The following is a 22,406-nucleotide window of genomic DNA, read 5'->3' as shown; positions in this document are numbered from 1 at the left end:
TGCTTACTGTGAAATGCAAGTTAAAGTGAGTATTTGTATATGTGGCCTTAGCACAGGTATGCGTGACTTTTATTGAACGTGATCTTTGTGTGCCACTCTGAGAAGTGACGGGCTGATGGTGGATCACAGCCACGTAGTGAACAGCAGAGGGCGCTTTAGCTCCTAAAACCAGCCGCAGTCCTCCGTCAGCATCATTCCTGTTGCTACACAACTGATTTATTCCTGATGCCACAGTCTCGGGCTCTAATCCTGTTCACACTGCGCCTTTGCCCTCTGCTGTCCGCATCTCCACTGGGATCTTGTTGCGCTTGGATCAGCTTATCCCTCTGGAATTTTTTTCACTTGATCGGCTGCCGGTGTCCGCTTTTGGCCACTTATATTCAACAATTGGCGGCAACGTGTTGAAAATGTGCAGCCTCCCACATTCTGCGCTAAATAATTTCATCCTTATGGTGCCTGAGCTCTGAAGTCTGGTGCGTAATCGCCGCTCTTGTGCGCTGACGCAGGACATGCGGAGGTTGATGCACCTTCAGGAGCTTCGACAGGTGAGCGACTGTGCGCAAAACACCCCATCTGGCTCCAGCGCAAAGTGCGTGGGATTTCTGTCCAGGCAGGCGTCCCGTATACGCGTCCAACTCTTTGGGCAAAACGCGGAGAGCGTCTAACATGTGGATCCGGGACGCACGCAGCAGAAAGGAAGCCTGAGGAGTGAGGACGAGAACGAAGAGGACGCCGCGCAAACATGGGTAAGTGCGCTGTTCCACAATAACATGTAAGTCTGCGCAAAGTCTCCAACGCTTAATTACAATCCACTCAGGATCTGACGGCGGGGTTTTCTCCCAAAAACTCTGATATTTTTGACATTTTACGAATTTTCACTTTTAGAACATGACATTGACTGTGGAACTTCAGCTCCAGTGTATCTATCTATCTATCTATCTATCTATCTATCTATCTATCTATCTATCTATCTATCTATCTATCTATCTATCTATCTATCTATCTATCTATCTATCTATCTATCTATCTATCTATCTATCTATCTATCTATCTATCTATCTATCTATCTATCTATCTATCTATCTATCTATCTATCTATCTATCTATCTATCTATCTATCTATCCATCCATCCATCCATCCATCCATCCATCCATCCATCCATCCATCCATCCATCCATCCATCCATCCATCCATCCATCCATCCATCCATCCATCCATCCATCCATCCATCCATCCATAGTGCATCCAGAAAGTATACACAGCACTTCACTTTTTTCCATATTTTATGCTACAGCCTTATGCCTAAATTCCCCGGTAAATTCTCCTCACAACATCCCATAATGACAACATGAAAAGTTTTTTTTTTAATTTCTGCAAATTTATTTAAATAATAATAAGAAAAACAAAACAAAACAAAGAAAGCACGTGTACATAAGTATTCACACCCTTTGAACAATACTGTGCTGATGCACCTTCGGCAGCAATTATGCCATCAAGTCTTCTTAAATATGATGCTACAAGCTCACTCCTCTTTGCAGCACCTCGCAAACATAAGGTTGGATAGGGAGGGTTGGTGCCATTTTCAGATCTCTCCAGAGATGTTCAATCAGATTTAGGTCTGGACTCTGACTGGGCCACTCAAAGACATTCACAGGGTTGTCCTGAAGCAACTCTTTTGATATCTTGGCTGTGTGATTAGGGTCATCGTCCTGCTGAAAGATGAACCGTTGACTCAGTCTGAGGTCAAGAGCACTCTGGCGCAGGTTTTACTGTAGGGATGGTGCCTGGTTTCCTCCAAACATTGACACCTGGCATTCATGTCAAAATGTTCAGTCTTTCTCTCATCAGACCAGAAAATTTTGTTTCTCGTGGTCTGAGAGTCCTTCCGCTGCCTTTTGACAAACTCCAGGTGGGCTGTCATGTGCCTTTTACTTGGCTTCCGTCTGGCCACTCTACCATAAAGGCCTGATTGCTGGATTGCTGCAGAGATGGTTTTCCTTCTGGAAGCTTCTCCACTCTCCACAGAGGAATGCTGGAGTTCTAACAGACTGACCATCGGGTTCTTGGTCACCCCCCTGGTAAAGGCCCTTCTCTCTCGATTACTCAGTTTAGAGAGGGCAGCCAGCTCTTGCAAGAGGCCACTGTGCTCATTGGGACCTTCAAAGCAGCAGAAATGTTTCTGTACCCTTCCCCAGATTTGTGCCTCGAGACAATCCTGTATCAGAAGTCTACAGACAATTCCTTTGACTTCATGCTTGGTTTGTGCTCTGACATGCACTGTCAACTGTGGGACCTTATATGTAGACAGGTGTGTGTCTTTCCAAATCATGTCCAATCAACTGAATTTACCCCAGGTGGACTCCAGTTAAGCTGTAGAAACATCTTAAGGATGATTAGTGGAAACAGGATGCACCTGAGCTCAATTATGAGCTTCATGGCAAAGACTGTGAATACTTACGTACATGTGATTCCTTTTGAAAAATTTTTTAATAAATTTGCAAAAATATCAAAAAACGTTTTTCACGTTTTTCAAAGAATTTTATCCATTTTGGAATAAGGTTGTGACATAACAAAATGTGGAAAAAGTGAAATGTGAATATTTTCCAGATACACAGTGTGTGTGTGTGTGTGTGTGTGTGTGTGTGTGTGTGTGTGTGTGTGTGTGTGTGTGTGTATAAAAATGCAGATGAGGTTATACATCTATCAACACCCAAATGTCCTCTGATCACCCTTTGAAGTATATGATTCATCATCTGTCATTTTGTCCATGTGATATGTAATCACCAGGAGCATTGGAGAATTTAAATAAATTAACAAAGAAGCTTGTTTTAAGCTTCCTGTGCCTTCAAAACTACACATAAGTTGAGAGAGAGAGAGAGAGAGAGAGAGAGAGAGAGAGAGAGAGAGAGATGTGCTTCTACTGCATTCAAACTAGGGGTAGGAAAAATTCAGTGCAGTAAAACTCACCCAAACAGTCATCGTATAAACCGGATATTCACACTCACCTGACAAAAGCAAAAGTCCCAATGCTTTTGTATGGTTTTCCACGTAATAAACACCATATATAACAGCTTTTGTATGACAGATTTTCGCTTACATCAGACAAAACGTCCTGTCCGATCGCAATGCATTTCCATTAAAAACCCTTCCATGTACTGGACAGAGCAGTCTGGACGTGCCCAGTAAAAGGTACGAAATGAAGTTCAGCACTGACACTCGCCAATTTGAAGAAAGTGGGTCCTGTATGTCCTTGATTAAAAGCCTGGGCATTTATTTTTTTCAAACCGTTTCACTCATTCCTCTCCCGTCATATTTTAACAGTTTTTGCAGTCTGCATGCTGATTACATTTCGATCATGGATCAAATGTTTTTGGCAGCAAAGTCCACAAATATGACTAACTTTACAACATGGAGTCAGAAAAAAATGCTCAAATGACCTGCATTTCATTAAGGGAAATTGTACGTACCATACTGTTGATGGTTGTATAAAGACGTGGAGCTCGTTGAGGACAAATTAATCCAGAAAAAGCCACTCTTCCTGCGGCAAATTGCATGAAGACAAGACGGAGAACTTTAAAAGGGTCATGCACACGTCAATGCCATTGCATGACCATGGCGTTATGGAGCTTGAGAAGCATAAATCGGGCTTTAGGATTTTAAGGTACCACTCTGCATTGAACTTAGACAAAAGAGTGACTCAACCAAATCTTATCATTTTAATGCACATAATGTCCAGCGTTTATTTTTTTCAGACAAAGTTTTGACACAGCCATTAAATGAGGCAGGCCCCTATTCAAGGACAGGTGAAAAATCAAGGAAATCCGTAAGCCTAATAGGGAACCATAGTCTCGTTGGAGGGTCAGTGAAAAAGGGGTTAAATGAAAGAGCATATGACGCATATGATGATGATGTACTTACAGGGACAGCCCCAGTATCATTATGCACATTAAATATCGCTAAAGCTTACAGACACAACCCCTCCCATTTGCCTTGTCTTCCCTTCTCTTCTGGGAACAAAAAACTGCACTTTTTGCGACCGAAACTAAGCACACTTGGCCTCACCTCTTGGCCTGTTATGGATTATTAAAAATACTGAAATTTGTCATACAGTGAGACAAAAGAAATTCTGTTTAGTAAAAAGATGCACCAAGATGCATCAATGGTTGTTTTATAATGAAAACATTCCTGAACTGATGATCCAAAATCTGCTGGGGTGACCCCGAGTGAAAACAAGGGAGGAGCCAAAAGGACTTACGTACTTAGTGCAGGACTGGTGGCCAAGTGATTAGTGCACTTGGTTTCAGTGCAAAAGGTTCCTGGTTCAAACCCCACCCCTGCCACATATCTCCATATATTGTGGAGGTGCATCAGGAAGAGCATCCAGTGTAGAATTTGTGCCAAATCAACATGCAGATCCAAATGGGACCTGCTGTGGCAACCTTGAGTGAAAACAAGGGGAACAGCTGAAAAGTTTTACTTTTTATGAATAAAGAGAGTAAAATCTAATGAAAATATTGAATTGATGATTGCTAGTAAATGTTACTTGAGTTATTCTTTTAGAAAAACTAATATGTACAAGTAAAATTTACTTAAGAATTCTCCTTGTAAAATTTACTTGGAATTTCTGAGTAAAAAAAAAAACTTTCCTAAGTTTTTTCAAGTAAATATTTTTGTTCAGTGTAGCTGAAAACAAAACAGTACACCATTTTTCCGTTAGAAGTGATGCTGTGTTTGTGCAGGCTGTCCCCAGAAGTGATTAAATCTCGCAATATCACGCAGGGGTTCAAACGAGACTGTGGTGCCCAGTTGGCGCTTCCTGACTGTAACTAATCTGTCATATGTATGTAACGGATCCAACTTTCTCTGTTTTATACATATAACAGATTTTGTCCATTTTATTCATATAACGGATTTCGATAATAACGGACAAAATTCCCTGGTCCACTTGAATCCATTATATGCGAGTTATACTGTACACAATATCACAATATTTAATTTTACGATATACAATTGAATTAAAAAATCAACATAACCAATTGTTGGTTGAAATGAGGTTGGCATGTAGTACCACTTCATTACAATCCATCGCCAATGCACATCCACTATCCATCCAGCAGGTGGCAGACATGTTGATGGGATATCATATCAAACAAAGTTGATGCTGTTGTTTTCTTTTGTCTGGTGCATCATAGTTGACCAGGTGTGACAGAGTTTGTCCTCATTAAAAAGCCATTTAATTTGGCGAGTTACAAGAAGATAGCATTTAATGTTTTTAAGTTGTTTTGTTAACAAATGTGAGGTGATGGACTGTCACCTCACTGCATTTTAGGGGGTACATGTCTAGGTTTTTCCAAAGCATAGAAAAAGTTCCGAACACATTTCAGGCAAAGATTTACCGGGGAGATTTGTATTCTATTTTCAGGAATTGTGCCAGATAAGTTGTTGGATCCATATTCAGTTCCAAATGCGCCTTACAATTACAGCCACTCAGTGGTACATCCATACATATAATGTCACTGGAATCCATTCATAAACTTTTGAGAAATGCTGATGATAACAAGATAGACAAATAAATGGCATTTAAAGCGCAACACCCTTGGATGTAGAAAAATGCAGTGGGTGTAGGAAACCTTGTGACGATTAAATATGTGATCCAGTAAGAAAATTTTTACCCAGGTTGTATTTAATTATAACAATTACAGCATGCTGTGGGATGTAATCTTCTATTTCCCCAGCTTATCCAACCTTCATACCTGTCAGTTCCTAACTTCTCATACAGAGGTTATGTTTGGTCCAGGATTGCTTTTGAGTCTCACTGTTGTGTGTTTCTGCAGGAATCCCAGTGCTTTTCAGCTGGCTTACCTTTACAGTGGCAACGGTGCCCACCTGGCTGCTCGCTGCTCCTAGCGGCATCCGTGAGCGTCCCTGTCCGCAGAGCTGCAGATGTGATGGGAAAATAATATACTGCGAATCCAATGCCTTCCGTGACGTGCCAAACAATGTATCTGTAGGCACGCAGGGACTCTCTCTGCGGTACAACAGCTTGGTGAACCTCAGATCCCATCAGTTCGCAGGCCTGAGTCAACTAGTCTGGTTGTACCTGGACCACAACTACATTAATGTCGTGGATGGCCAAGCTTTCCATGGGATACGAAGGCTCAAAGAACTGATTCTCAGCTCAAATAAGATTACGCTGCTCAAAAACAACACTTTCCATGATGTACCGAATCTGCGTAATCTTGATCTTTCCTACAATAAACTACAGGTTCTCCAGCCAAAACAGTTCCACGGTCTGCGAAAACTTCTTAGCTTACACCTGAGGTCCAACTCCTTAAAAACCATCCCAATGCGAGTTTTTCTGGACTGTCGCAACCTGGAATTTCTTGATATCGGGTACAACAGGCTGCGGAGCCTTACTCGGAATGCCTTTGCAGGACTAATGAAGCTCATTGAGCTTCATTTGGAACACAACCAATTCTCCAAGATCAATTTTGCTCATTTCCCTCGCTTGACTAACCTGAGAGCACTCTATTTGCAATGGAACCGTATCAAGCTGCTAACCCAGGGACTGCCGTGGATGTGGACATCCCTACAGAAGCTAGACCTCTCAGGAAATGAACTGCAACAGTTGGATGTGAGTACATTCCAGTGCTTGCCCAATCTCCAGACACTTAACTTGGACTCCAACAAACTCAGCAATGTTCCTCGGCAGACGGCTGCAGCCTGGATCTCTCTCACCACCATCAGTCTGGCTGGTAATGTGTGGTACTGTAACTACAGCATATGCCCCCTGGCGGCTTGGCTGAAGGCCTTTAAAGGTAACAAGGAGTCTATGATGATTTGTGCTGGCCCTAAGGAGGTACAAGGAGAGAAAGTGAGTGAGGTGGTGGAGACATTCAACATCTGCGCAGTGACGCTAACTCCCTTCACCTCCACAGCGTTAGCCACCACTTTTGTAACTCGGCATGAGTGGCTTCTACCACTTCCCACGTATTCTGTGGTGGATAAGGAGCTTATCTGGAACAGTTCAGCCACCCCCACACCTTCCGAGGCTGTTCCCACCATCCCTTTGCCAGACACTGAGTATGTGTCCTTCCACAAGATCATAGCTGGTAGCATTTCACTCCTCTTATCTGTGGCTATAATTCTGCTGGTTATCTACGTCTCGTGGAAACGCTACCCTAGTAGTATCAAACAGCTTCAGCAGCGCTCTGCGGTTAAAAAGCGTCAGAAAAAGTCACGGGAGACTGAGCGCTCCCTTAGTTCACCACTGCAAGAGTATTATGTGGACTACAAGCCTTCACACTCAGAGGCTATGGATGTGCTGGTTAATGGGACAGGACCTTACACATACACCATCTCAGGCTCCAGGGAATGTGAGGTATGACCGTTGCCCTCCAAAAATCCATTTCCACTGCGAGGCATGAGAGGTAAATTTTCTAACTCTACGTGGAGAAAAGAACTTTTTTTCTCCTGTGCACCTGTCATGATTTGGATGAGGCGGTGAAGGCCAGTGCACGGTGACTCAGTTTTGGGTGTGATCGGTTCTGTTTTATTACCCAACTGCTCTTTGAATCATGTCGCTTTCTAATTAAAATGTGACTGTCATCAGCTGAAACTGCAAAAGCAGCTCATCAGCTACCAGCTGCAAAGATAAAGTGTGAAAAAATTACACTCAGTAAGATACATTGGTTTTACATTTCATATGTGACATGATAAGACAGACAGAGCTGTGCTTTATCAGCCAAACACTAATTCATCCCCAAATACACTACTATCCACAATGAAGTGATATAAACTTATAACCTCATGTCACCGTGCCGGTGGTTCACTACCATCCTGTGTGTTTGCTGCAACAGTGATGAGTCATCTGTGGTAAATGCACGTGTCATATGAGACTTGGTATTTGTTTTGTTGTGCATTAAAAGTGTAATTATTTACAGTATAACCGACTGATCACAGATGCATGACATGTATTCCATGGTCTGCTTTTGCCTCCACCAATAGTACACTTAGATTGTTACTCATTAGCTTAATTTGCAAGGTTCAAACAGGTACTGTCGGCTAAAAAACATTTACGGTAAAGGTCTAGAGCAAAAAAACAAAAAACCTGACAAATTATTCATTCATGGATTTGTGTCTTACGTTTGTGTACTACTTCAGTAGTGATTTTCATTTATGTTTCTTAATTTTTAAATTTATGAGCAATTATGATTAACATTATTTATAAATTTATTTTTCTGCTTTGTCCTGTAATCTCAGAAGTATGTAGACTTACTTATGCACTCAATAGTGCACATATCTTTGCCGATATTTGAATGAAAAATTGGAGATATAATTTAAGATATAATTTGTTTAAGTGTGGGTAAGAAGTTGCAAATTCTTTCTGGCTCCACCCGTTTGAGTGGATTTAGCTCAGGATGGAGCAAACGAGTTTTGTGATGCTTGGTTGCAGTAATATGCCCTGTTTAGCCATTAGAACTCAATTACTTTCAAATTACCAAGCTTAGTTTGAAATAATTGATCAATGGTTTAAAAAAATGCCTCCATTGGAACCATGAGGTAAAGTGTAGGCCAGTTTGAGATATGGGCATTTTAAGTTCAGAAAACACAAACATATTTGGTGTTTTGTCATGTCGAGTTTTGTGCTCTCTTGCCCCGAGTGTTTGAGCAAAAATTACTGACAGTTGCAATTTAGCGATCATAGGAAGGTCATATTCCTGAAGTTTTGAAATATTAATGTTGAAAAAAAAAGAATGCATGTAGAGAGAAATGGAAACTGGAACATTTCCATCAGCTTCACATGCACCATTGCATATCAGTATGTTGCATTGTAGGTAATGACAAAACATAAATACACAATTTTACAGGAAGTGACAAATTTTAGATGTCAAAGAAAGTGCACAACAAATGCTATATCATTTTGAAGCTTATAATTCTAAGAATATTACAATATTATTATTTGATAAATGTTGATTTTTAATATAATACAATACAATACAATATATTTCAGGACAGACCCAACCTTATCACCAAGCTTCAGGAAAATTACTTTTCTTACAAACCCGGATCTCACAATTTTTAATCACATAACCGGTAAAAGGAACATATAGATAATTATCTATGTTCCTATATGTTGTGATTCTATTATAATAGAGTCAATCAGCACACATACATCTGTCCAGAGTTAAATGTTAGCAAATACTTGCAAATTTCCTTCACATTTGGATCAATGTGTATAACAAATGGTGGCTTACCAAAATTTGGAGCAATGTGATTTTTTGTCGACCTTCACAGAGGCCAGTAATTTTATATTAGGCATCAACTACCAATTATTTTTAATTGATTAATCTAACTATTATTTGTTAAATTAATCTCTGATTATTTTCGGTTTAGACTCCTTAAACTACCAATAAATAGGCATAACATCTACCATTAATCTTTTAGCTTTTTACTCATGTATTTTCTCAAAAAATATTTTAGATACAGAAATTACCCCCTAAAAGTGCCAACACTTAAAATACATCAGCAATACAAATATCCATCCATCCTCAACATAGTGCAACATTTACAGCACAAAAGAAATTTTAGGGCAGAAAATTTCCATGTATCCAAGATGAATTCAGCCCAAGTAAGATGGTAGAAAAGATTGTATGGTATCATTCACTTTAAAGATTGTACTTTAAAGATTGTATTTAAAGAAGTACTGTATTTTCCAAAGTACAAGTTTTTATTTATTTATTTATTGCTAGTTTGGGATGTCATGTGACGTACTGTAGAGCGACTTATAGAATGAAAAAAAAAACACATTTGTTATTGGTAATAATAATTATAATAACTATTTATATAGGTCTTTTCCAGGAATTAAAACACAAGACAAAATAAACTTTAATAATAAAAGAATAAATAACAGAAAAAGGTGCGACTTGTACTCCATTGAGACTTAAGCCCCGGTCACATGGCACTAACGAAGGACACCAAAGCCAAAACGAAACAAGAAATCTGGACTTAGACTTTCGGAGACATTGTTTAACCGTCGTCAGCTTCATTTCTGTAGCTGGCGCTTCATCAGAATTTACAAACTGTTGAAAAATGTTAACGAATCCCGACGACAACTTCAATTCGTCCATATTCCGTTTTGCTTTCTGTCTTGATGGTTCCTCATCATTTGTGTAGTTCCCGTACTGTCAGTGTTCCGTTTGATTGTCGTCCAACTTCGTCCAACCTCCCAAGTCCAATGTCCTGCACGAACATTTACGATATCTGAATGGATCAATAGCTAACCATCCGACGAGCTGAACGTGACTCATCCATGTGTGGGATGAAAAGCCACGTTGTCGTACAGAAACAAGAGCGTCAAGGACGTTTTATCAATTACTTTAACTATTTACGCACATTGCAGCCATCTCTGGCTGGAAAGTGCACACACATGTTGTTGTAGTGAAGACAAACCTGTTCTCAAGACAACCACATCCCGTGCCTGCAGGTGCTGTGGAGTGCACGTTGGCTGCAGAAATGATCACAGGCTGGCGCTCAGTGTGATACACCCTGTCAAGTCATGTCATCATGAATATTTTGTTTTGATTCTGTTTAAAGAGTTAAGGTCACAGTTCGCTTTGTTTTTCTTTTGTTAGTTTTGGTTTTGTTTCGTTCTTTTATGCGCTGTGGACTCGCAGGCTTTTCGGTGATAGGAAAGGTGCAGGATCATTCCTCCACTTTTTCTCAGTGATTTGTGACTTTTTTCCTTCGTTCAGCTATCACCGTGTGCCGTGTGACTGGCCCTTATACTCCAGCGTGACTTATATGTGGATTTTTGCTGTTCAAGGTATATTTTGTAATAGGTGCAACATATACTCGTGTGTGATTAATACTCTGGAAAATATGGTACTATTAATCACAAAAGTTGACATTAATGCAGATGTCATTAGGAAAGGTGTTGTTTCTTAAAACACATCATTACTGTAGCAGGTGTTGAGCATTTACCTCAGCTGTAAAATTTATCCCTAAACAGAATCTTACACTGGTTGACAATATAAGTCTCTGTAAGATTCCAAATATGTTATTCCATTATTGGAAAAAGTTGTTGTTTTACAGGTCTATCAGCATGTAAAATGCTTATGAGTGGATGAAGGTGCACACAGGTGGACGACATTCTATGTAGGAAATGCTGGACAGCACCAGATGGTGGTTTGTAGGATGTCGTTGGAAGTGAAGAATAGGAAGGATGTGAGAGCTGAACCAAGGATCATATGGTGGAAGGTGAAGGATGAAGACTGTCATATGAAATTCAGGGAGCAGGTGAGACAGATACTAGATGGAGGTAAAATGTAGATGGACTGCATTTTTATAGGGCTTTTTATGGTCTGAGTGCTTTAGAGTGGTGCCTCACATTGACACATGCACTGATGTCAGGGTGCCATGCAAAGTACTTACTACGCACCAGGTGCAGCTTCGGGATTAAAGACTTTGCCCCAGGGCCCTAAGTGATTGTTTGGTCTTACAGGGGTGTGAGCCCAGGATCCTCTTTTACCGCTTGACCACTACCCCCCCCCACCCAAGGTGAAATGATTTTTTACAGCTGGACAACTACTGCACATGTGGTGAGGGAGACAGTTAGGAAGGTACTGGATGTGACATCTGGACAGAGGAAGGACAACATGCAGGCATATGAGAACTGCACATTTTTGCATATTTACGCATATTTCGCTGACTGAATGGTCCCCCCACTAAAAATCACTCCCCCCTGCCTTCACTGTACATTTCTGTGCGTCAGCCGGGGTTCACCAATTGTCACCTTGTTTCTGCTTCAAACTGCACTCCAGTCATCATCTGTCTCAGTGACAGATATCTGAAGCTTTTGTACAACAACCATTTCCACATAAATTCAGCATTATTTCATCATAAAAGACAGAGGAAGTGATCAAAGGGCAGCAGCCATTACGAGCTGCTCCTGCTGCATTCACTGCGCCTCCGTCATTTCAAAGCGTCACAGATTATCGCCTCGTTTCTGCATAAAACTCACTTTAGTATCATTTAAGAGGTGTTACCTTGTTATCTGGTGGTTAATAATTATATTATTCCCTTTGATCGCTTTGGGTGAAGAGATTCAGTCTCAGAAGAGATGCTGTGATCCCAAGTGACACATGTGCAGTGAAGGCAGGGTGGATCAATTTGGGTGCTGGGGGGGGGGGTGCTGTTTGGTCTACAACACTGGTTTTGTATATGCAGTTGAAGATGAATGAGTGAGTGTAAATTTCATCCAAAGTGTTTTCCATGAGCATTACTCAGTCTGTTTTGAAACCGCACGTTAGATGTCGTAAAAAACAGTTGATGCCAATCATATGTTTATGGAGTACTTCTGTAAATGGGGCGAATTGCCATACAACAGTCAAATAAAAAAAACAAAAACCTTGATTTGTAATGGTACCAAACACCAGCCAAACAAAATGAGTCAAAATCTGCAGAAAGACATAACAGAAAGGGATAAAACTGGTGATTTGGATGCCAGGAATATTGACAGAGAAGCAAGCATCAGTACCTGTCGGATTAGAGGTGGTGTGAGATCCAGCTGAGTTACTCTCTGCTTCTTTCCTTGGTAAGTTAGCGTTTAAAGGACATGTCATACATTATTTAATGTCCCGGTTAGCAACGCAATATCAAAGTATTCATGATTGTGAGTCTATCCGTGCACATGTGGTAATAATTAGCGGTCACCGGTGTATTTTATTGCTAATTATCACTCTCCTGCAGCAAGTTAGTGGGTTAGCATTAGCAAGTTAGCAGGTTAGCAAATTGGCATGTGACGTACATTTTAGGAGAAGCAGAAACATCCCGATGGCTGACAAAGTGAAACAAACGCTGCTATGTCCGATAACGAAGCTTCTGAGCTTTCATTGGAAAAGGATTGGTTCAGCTTTACAGAGGATGTACAGACAGACAGGAGGCGACACATTTCACCCAGGCACAGGCAGCTAAAAGCAGCCACAGCTAAGAGAGCTAGACAGGCTCCTATTAAATCAATGCACAAAAAAAGCACGGAAAGCAAAGGCAAATAAAAAATGAACCTGGGCTAATATTGATCACACCATACAAATACCATAATTTGCAAAGTGGAACTACTGACAATCCTGAATATTTAAAATAAGTTAAATTGTTCAAGAAGTACTTTCATGGAACTTAGTCAAGTTTTCCCACATATCTGTTTATATATTTTCAGAACTTTAGCATGGAATCCTGTGCATGAGTACAGGCATTTTATATCATGTAAAATAACCATTCTCTTCTAAAAGTCCCTGTCACACTTTGACAACTTAGCCAGTGTATGCTGACCGTAACGCTGGCATACGTCTAATAAGTTATGAGTACGTTTTTATAAGTTAAAAGCACACTGAAGCATGCTGATATATTTCCTAATACTTTGAGCTCCTCAAAAAATTTTGGGCATGCTGAAAATTTTCGATGTATGCCAGTGTATGACTCATACATCCCACACATGTTGGGATATAAGTTGTAGGTAAGGTATGCAATTGTTGGCACACATTTCTTGTAATTCATTCATCAGTCCAAATACGTCCATCAATGCTGGCCACTTATTGGCCAAAAGCTGCAGTCCTCATGCGGACAGACCGTTTCATTCACACGCGGAGTAAATATAACATCTAACCTGTTCACTTCAGTCTGATTCATCATCACAGTCTAACGAACATGTATCCACATATAGCTCCTGATACTTTCCTTGTCGTGGCTGGAAAGGTAGCATTTTAAAGCAAGTCTCTCTGATTTTTCTGCTCCAGGTGCATTTGTCAGAGGATGTGTCGTGCTTTGATCAGACAGAAGCGCTGTGATGATTTAAACTTTTAAAGTGCTGCTCGCTTTCTGATAACGGTGCTTTAAAAGTAAAGGGTCACAGCGCTTCGTTCATTCACGGTAGCATTTACCACAGCCATCAGTTGACTCATCAGCATTCTGTATGCGATGAAAATGGTCCACCAAGATAAAAAAGTAAAATAAAATAATGTTAAATTACTCTGTTTCTGACCCGCATCACACCATGCAGTACTGACCCAAAGCACTTGGTGGAAACGGGGCTGTTGTCAAGGTGTGACAGCGGCATTAATTTCTTAGATGTATGCCAGCATTTTTAATGCACTCGGCACGTGCAGGCTAAATTGTCAAGGTGTGACAGGGCCTTAAAATCATATGACAATTGGAAGAACCCATCTGGTTACAGTTGCAGTATGGTAGTGTCCTATGTATGATCCACAGTTAAATAAATATTTTCTCGCTGCCCTTTTGACATTTTAATTTGTTGCAGTCAGATTATATTATAAGACAAATATTTTGCTAATTCATTGAAGAATATTGGTTCTGGAGAGCATTAGCATGGCTAAAACCCTTCAGCTTCTGGGGGAGCTTCGCCCCTCAGATGCCCACCAGGGACCTCTTGACCACCAGCAATTTTAAGCTTTTTTCTTTATTTGCTTCTCTCATGCCTGACAAGGAGACATTGTGGAATGAAAAGGTTGAAGACAGTATAAGGAGACAGAGGTTGAGAATGGTGACAAAGAACTGGGATAGTTGGAGAGATGAGGAAAACAGACAAGAGTACAAGGAGATGTGGTGTAAGGTAAAAAGAGAAGTGGCACACACTAAGGAAAGGGCATATTGTCAGCTGTACATGAATTTGAACACGAAGGAAGTAGAAAAAGATGTGTACCAAATGGCCAGACAGAGACCAAGCTGGAAAGGATATGCAGCAGGTTTGAATGATAAAGGCTACAGATAGAAATCTGTTGACAAATGAGGAGAGTGTGTTGAGAAGGTGGAGAGAGTATTTTGAAGAGCTGATAAATCAAGAAAATGAGAGCGAGAGAGAGAGAGAGAGAGAAGGCTGGGTGATGTGGAAAGAGAAAATCAGGAAGTTCAAAAGATTATTAAGGATGAGGTGAAAAGAGAGTTGAAGAGTGGAAAGGCAGCTGGTCCAGATGACATACCAGTGGATGCATGGGAATGTTTTGAAGAGATGGCAGCAGGGTATTTAACCAAATTGTTAAATAAAAGTTTGAAAAGTGAGAGGATGCCTGAGGAGTGGAGAAGAAGTGTGCTGGCTCTGATTTTTAATACGATACGATGTACTTTATTGTCCCCAAAGGGAAATTTGTCTTGGACTTCAAGTGCTTTGCAAACAATTCTGTCTCAAAAATCAATAAATACAACAACAAAACAGTACACTGCTTGCATGCCTATGGAGCATTCATCAGCATGTTGCACATCCCCATAATATAATTTACAATTAAAACAGCATAATAAAACAGATAAAAAACAGATTAAAACACAAACCTTACTTGTACACATGCACATTCACACACGGGCACACATATACACACACACACACACATACCCATATATATATATATATATATATATATATATGCACACAGCCCTTAACGCTGCTCCCGGACAACCCCTGCAGCATTCAGGAGTCTGATGGAGGTTGGAACAAAAGAGTTCTTATATCTGTTCAGTTTACACTTGGGGACTCTGTATCGTCTCCCAGATGGTAAAAGTTCATACTCCTGATGGAGGATAAGCAGATCACAGAGTATTTTCTGTGCTTGCCTATAGATAGAGTGCTCATAGGTGGGCTGAAGGGGAAGAGTTCCGGTCCTCCCCATAACCTTCATAGCAGTCTGCACCAGACAAAAAAGCTTTCATTTTAGCTGAACCGATGAGTTTCCATACCATGCTGTTATTCCATATCTAATGATGCTCTCCAAAACCACCCGATAAAATAAAAACATAACTTTCTGATCAACACCAAACACCCTAAGTCGACGTAAAAAATACAGTCTTTGCTGTAAACGTGCACACAAATGATCAATATGGGTTTCCCAGCTAAATAGATTATCTAAGTGAACACCTAGATATCTATAAGAGCTTACCTGGCGGATTTTTTGATCATGAACTACAACTGGAGTCTGATCCCCAACAGACTGAGGATGTAGAACCATCTCCTGCATTTTATTTACATTCATAACCAGGTGATTGGCATCACACCACTGAACAAAAGACTCCACCTCAGAAAAATAAGATCTTTGTAATATAGAGCATATATAGAGAAGGATGCTGAGGATGGAGCCACCGGGCAGGAGGAGAATGGAGGCCAAAGAGGAGGATTGTGGATGTGCTTACGCAGGACTTGAAGGTGGCTGGTGTGACGGAGAAAGATGCAGAGGAATGAGTGAGATGCAAATGGATGATCTGCTGTGGTGACCCAGAAACAGCAAAAAAAAGTACAAAAATACAACGAGCAAACACACTGAAAAGCAGTGTTGCCATGTTGTCCATTAACAGCTACTCTTGGGAGTTTACGTTGAGTAACACAATAGAGAAGAATGCAACAGTGACTCCCAGGCACAGATACAGCCCCAAAAGAGAGGAATAATAACACTTACACTGCTGCTTGTCATTTTGAGGCTGAGTCCCAGAATGTATTCGTTTAAGATGTTTCTGCATCACCAGTGTGCTGCTGTGGTAAAAATTTTAATCAGAGCAAAATTTTATTTGGTCTCTATCTAAAGAATTCTTACATTTTGTACAATCAGGTTTGTAGTCTATGGGATGAAGTTTCTCATTCAATATTCTCAGGTATAGCGGATAGCGGGAGCCACCATTAGAAATAAACGGACACTGAGTTAGGTATTGACACATTTGACATACGAGGTCTATTAGACAATAAACCGACCCTTTTATTTTTTTTTTTAACTACGAGGTCTATTAGAAAAGTATCTGACCTTATTATTTTTTTCAAAAACCATATGCATTTGAATCACGTGTGAGTACATCAGACATGCTTGAACCCTCGTGGGCATGCAAGAGTTTTTTCACGCCTGTCGGTTACGTCATTCGCCTGTGGGCAGTCGTTGAGTGAGGATTCGCCCACCCTCTCGTCGATTTTTTTATTGTTTAGGAATGGCTCAGAGACTGCTGCTTTGTTTGATCAAAATTTTTTCAAAACTGTAAGGCACAACTGAGTGGACACCATTCGATAAATTCAGCTGGTTTTCGGTAAAAATTTTAACGGCTGATGAGAGATTTTGGTCTGGTAGTGTCGCCCCACGGCGCCTGACGGCGATCTGCGCTTCGAGGCGGCAGCGTCTCGCCGTTTCAAGTTGAAAACTTCCACATTTCAGGCTTTGTTGACCCAGTAAGTCGTCAGAGAACAGAGAACTTTCAGAAGAAGTCGGCATGAGGAGTTTATTCGGACATTCCATTGTTAACGGACATTTTGTCATGAAAGAACGTGCGGGCAGAGTCGCATGTCGGGCCGGACCCGACCGCGGGGGGTCGCGACAGGAAAAACACCTCCGTTGGAAACCTTAACGGGCAAGTTGGAACATGCCCAAGCTGTTAAACAATTTCTCAGTTACTCACTTGTTGAAAGCCATCAAAAGCCGCCTGAATTTTACAAATGATTTTCAACACGGAGGTGTTTTTCCTGTCGCGGCGCACACAGATTCACGGAGTCGTCACGGAAACGACTCGGCGAATTTGCGTGCACGTCTTTCATTAAAAAATGTCCTTAAACAGTGGAATGTCCACATAAAGTCCTCATGTCGGCCTCTTCTGAATCTTCTCTGTTCTCTCACGACATCCTGGGTCAACAGAGCCTTAAATTAGGATGTTTTCAGGTCGAAACAGGCCGACAACGGCGCCTGGAAGCGCTGCATGACGTCCCGCTCTGTGGGAAGTCCTTACAGTGACAGAAACACCCCATAAGCTCTCATCAGCTGTTAAACTTTTCACCGAAAACCAGCTGAATTTCTCGAATAGTATCCACTCGGATATTCTTCACAGGTCCAGAAAAAAGTTTGATTAAGCAACGCACGCCGTCTGGAGCAGCGTGTGAAACAAAGGAATTCAGCCGAGAGGGCGGGACCACATCTCACTCAAGGCCTGCCCACAGGGAAATGATGTCACCGACACGCGTGAAAAAACTCACGCATGTGCACGAGGGTTCAAGCATGATTGGTGTAATCGCATGTCATTCAAATCCATATAGTTTTTTTTTTTTTTTTTTATAAAACTGCCGGTTAGTTTTATAAGATACCTCGTATATGGATTTGAATGACGTGCGATTATGACGTTCTCTGACCCGCGTCAGCACATAACAAAATCTATGAAAAAACAGATGGAAGTGAAAACCTAATCTCATTATTAAGGTCACAAACTCACACATACCCTCGGATTAAAATAGAATTTTCTTGATAAAGGAAATGATTAGCATAAACACATTAAAGAAAGCAAATTTAATTTATTTTATAAAAGCCAGACTCCTTCACACGACTGACTGTGGTATTATGTCACTCAGACACTAAAACAGAATGGCTTGACAGAATGACAACTCAATTTACTCGTGCACTTTTTTCTCTACCTCCCCGACCTACACATCTGTCTTGCCTTGTCCTGAAGCTTTTCCTCTTCTTGGCACTATGGTTAAGTGTGATTTACAGATTGTGTTTGGGGAGACATCCTGTCCCTGGAAACTTCAGGCGGACAAACTGGACAGACATCTTATCTGTCAGCTCAGCTGGTAGAAGTTTGATGTCACGCTGCTGCACCGCGCACGTGGGCCTAGCAACTCTTTCTCTAATATGTTTGAAGGGAGTCGTGTTTTATGTTCTGGATTGCTTTGCACCGTGTCACATACGGCGAGGGAGCTTCATGTAAATCTGATCTTTGTCTGATTATCAGCGGCTAAGCATTTCCGGATTGCAAGAGAAGCTTGAGGTGAGCCGGTAGGAACATCAATCTTGTGGCTTTCATGTGAGAACGTGGTGCAGGAGCATTAAATGGCAAACCTAATGGGGCTCCGGCTAGCTAGAATAACTAATAGCCCATCAGAGGTAAGGAGCTGAGACTTCCCCCAGCTTTGTTATTCAATGCCCTCTGCAGCTCAGAGTAACAGCCTACTTGTTAGAAATGTAATGGCTTTTTTTTCTCCAAATCAAAGTAAAGACACATAGTACAGCAGGAGATGATCAAAGCCACCACCGGGTTTTAGTTGATGCAAGGGTGCGCATTCAAAGTGATTTTTAACCCTATAAAGCCACCCCATGAAATAATTGTCAGAAAATTCAAATTTTTTGAAACAGAAGTCTTTATTGGACCTTTTTAAAAAAAACAAAAACCTTTTTACATATATGAGTTTTTATTTGCATCATATTTGCTACACTGGGCGTTCTGGCATAAAAACGTCCATTTTAAATCCAGAGCAAACATAACATTTCAAACCTATAAAATGCTGGAATTTCTTAGTGAAATTTCTGTGGATCAGTTGTTGCAGGCAGCTATTTTGAATGTCTCATCTGAAGGCCCTCTGATGCATAAGATACTGACATCTAGTGGTTTGCCTGTGCACTACAAGTATCTTATGGTATACAGTACAATGGGTTTTTTGGGGAAAAAAATCACACTGATGATGTAGACATCTCAGAAAATCCTGTATCAAATATAATACACTTGGCGTTATAGTTAGAGTTAAATCTAATACATTATTTTAAGATTTGCTTTAAAGTGGATATGACACCTAAAAATTTGATAAAACTAATATAAATATCAAAAATATACATACAGTATAGCAAGTTGAAAGTGGTTTTAATTATTATCACTGAGAAATAAAGTTTGTACAGTTTCTCAAAAGTGTGTTTCTTGGAAAGCACGCTGGTAGCGTTCCATCAGCGGTCACGTGATGCCGTGATGTCACAGCGTGTAGAGTCCCGTCTTTGTTAGATTGACAACAGGAACAGATGGACCTCAGCATGGACAGTGACGAGATCAAGAACTTTTCTGACTCCTCTTCAAGTGTGGATTATTTCTGACTCAGATCCTGAAGATGTCGCCGCAGTGATTACACCCTACAGATTGGAGCCGTATCTTTCGGATGAACATTTAAAACGAGGAGCATTCTGGCAGCGAAAATAATGCCGACGGTGTTTATGGCGGAGCTGAAGCAGAGGCAAGAGACGTTCCAATTCCGATGGATTTTGAAAGGCTGCAGAATATGGAATGGTAAGGGAGGCTTTGATTTTTGTTGCTGCTGTTTATAACACTATAATTATAGCATTTTCGATTTGAGCGTCTGTTTACTGTCTTTGTTACTGTTCCGGAGCCGTGATAGTGTAGCTACTACTTGTGGACCACCGTCATTACCTTCGGGTTTTTGCCATTTTTGAGTGCGTGGCATTGCATTCATCCATGTTTACTTACGTTATTTTCACAAAAGAATAGGAAATAAACAGCGAAAGTTTTGAAAAAGATCGCCGAAAACAACAGTGAACATGCCGCCGCCGTGTTTACTACGTATTGCCCTGATATTTTTACAAGTTCCTTGACCATTTCAAGATTATTGTTAACATATTATTTGGGGTTGACATGTTATGTGTCCCTGTGAGCGGACATGGAGACGGTAGAGGAAAGTGTCTGCTGTCGGGAACAAATGCGTGTGTGCGAGCGGAGGGAGTGGCAGCCGGACATTTCGTGCATCGCACAACACAGCGGCTTTTGATCAATCTGCTTGAACTTGAAAAGGCTAAAACCTTTCACCCTTGTATTTGTGCAATATGCTGCGACACACTGGTCAGGCATATCGACAAACAAGTCCCTGAGAGCTGTGTTTAATCAAAGTTTCTGCCGCTAAAAAAAGTGTAAACAATGGCCGCCAGGCGCACGAGCCAATACGGTCTACATGCAGTGACGTATTTCAGGTTTGGTGCTTAGTGGGAAGCTGGTCATGGGGCGTGCACATTTTTCAGTGGCGGGACGTTCAAATGTTGTATATAACAGGAGAACCGCATCCATTTTCCCAAAACGCTTAGGTTGACCGAATTATATAACCTTTGTTACAGGTAAAAACTGGTAAAAAAAAAAAAACTTGCATGGACTTAACTGATTTAGGGTAATTTTGGGGTGCTGAATCCAAAATCTGAGCTCAGATTTGCTCCATCACATCACTTTTATTTTGCAATCTGCATGTTCTCTGTTGATGAATTACGCAAAGCATCATTTTAAAGCAGGTTCGCGAAATGTGAACAAGAGCTGGAATATCGTTTGTGGCACCGGAGAGGTGTGCGAGACTGCAGCTTTTGCTTCAAGGCTTGATATGAGAAATATGTTTTCATATCTCAAAAATGTGATGTGATTGGCAAAAACTAACACCAGATTTGGATTAAGCACTTCCAAATTACTCAAAATCTGTTGAAAAACCCCACGCAAGAAAAATCGCATCTCCCTTGCTTCACTAGGGGTCGCCACAGCAGGCCCGAGGTGGATCTGCATGTAGATTTGGCACAAGTTTTATACCAGATGCCCTTCCTGATGGGACTCTATATTGGAGAATTCAGGGTTTGAACCAGGAACCTTCTGTGCGGGAAACAGGCACACTTGCCCACCAACCCCTGCCCTAGCTAAGTAAATAAACGCCATAAATATGATGTTATTGTAGTGACCTCAAAGTGCACGTGTCATCTACACTGTTCAAAATAATTAAGGGCCCACCCTTGGTTTTTCACCGATTGGGAGACCTGAACTGCCACAAGTGGGTGCAAATGATATTTGCCACTTATTAATGCCAATTTTGAGACAGTTTCATTTAATCTCATTGTGTTGCCCACCCACTGTCAAAACGAATCATTTCTCATGTTTTTTACATTTGCTTTTCATATCATTTTTATTGAATCATGGGTAAAAATAGGTTCACAGTAGTATGTATTGTCAGATCAAATAAAACACACTGTTTTGCAAAAGAAATATAAAAATGTAAATTAGACCAATATTTGATAAAAGTAACCCAAAAACGTGGTGTGGCCCCTTAGTTGTTTTCACCAGTGTCATTGAGTGCAGGTGTCACACTTTTTATGTGGCTGCTTCTTTTGGTTTCATTACTAATTTCTTTGCTTCTCTTGGACAATAAATGGAATATATTTGGGTTGTGGACAAAACAAGACATTTGAGAATGTCATTTTGAGTTTTATGAGACAATAATTGACATTTTTCACAATTTTACGGAGTCGATTAATTGAGAAAATATTCAAAAGATTAATCGAATATACAAATAATTCGAAGTTGCAGACCTATTTACAAGTAAGCAGATCAACAGTCCAGAGTCAATTTGAAGTGCTGCATTTGCATTTGGGCAGATTGTGTTTTCTCAGCAGGAGAAGTCCAAAGAGCTGACACTGCCAGTGCAGGAAGCCACTTTCAGGCTGAAAAACAAAGCAAAAACAAATGAGAGAAAGAAAATATACTGGGGTAAGTCAATTGAAGGTTTTATTCTTAAAAGGAAACAATGAGCTCAGGAAAACCAAAAGGCTCAGTTTAAGAAGTTTGAAGGTTTTGAAGAAAATCT

General features: G+C 40.8%; 1 protein-coding gene across 2 annotated transcripts in view; it reads left to right on the top strand.

Annotated features, from left to right (window-relative positions):
• Window positions 1-51: 51 nt before the first annotated feature.
• The window catches only part of LOC117510204 (leucine-rich repeat transmembrane neuronal protein 4), a 341,498-nt gene continuing 319,143 nt past the window's right edge, over window positions 52-22,406 (top strand). Inside the window, exons 1-2 of one of the 2 annotated variants that reach the window (XM_034169824.1) lie at window positions 52-746; window positions 5,836-7,382. In XM_034169824.1, coding sequence (XP_034025715.1) covers window positions 743-746; window positions 5,836-7,382 — 1,551 coding nt within the window. In that variant the 5' untranslated portion in view covers window positions 52-742. Of the gene's footprint in view, window positions 747-5,835; window positions 7,432-22,406 lie in introns of both variants that reach the window. The other variant, XM_034169825.1, reaches the window with a different exon arrangement.

Source organism: Thalassophryne amazonica, chromosome 5 (assembly GCF_902500255.1).
Source record: "Thalassophryne amazonica chromosome 5, fThaAma1.1, whole genome shotgun sequence".
Lineage (NCBI taxonomy): Eukaryota > Metazoa > Chordata > Actinopteri > Batrachoidiformes > Batrachoididae > Thalassophryne > Thalassophryne amazonica.
The sequence above is the reverse complement of the archived record's forward strand: the minus strand, read 5'-3'. Positions and strand labels throughout refer to the sequence as shown.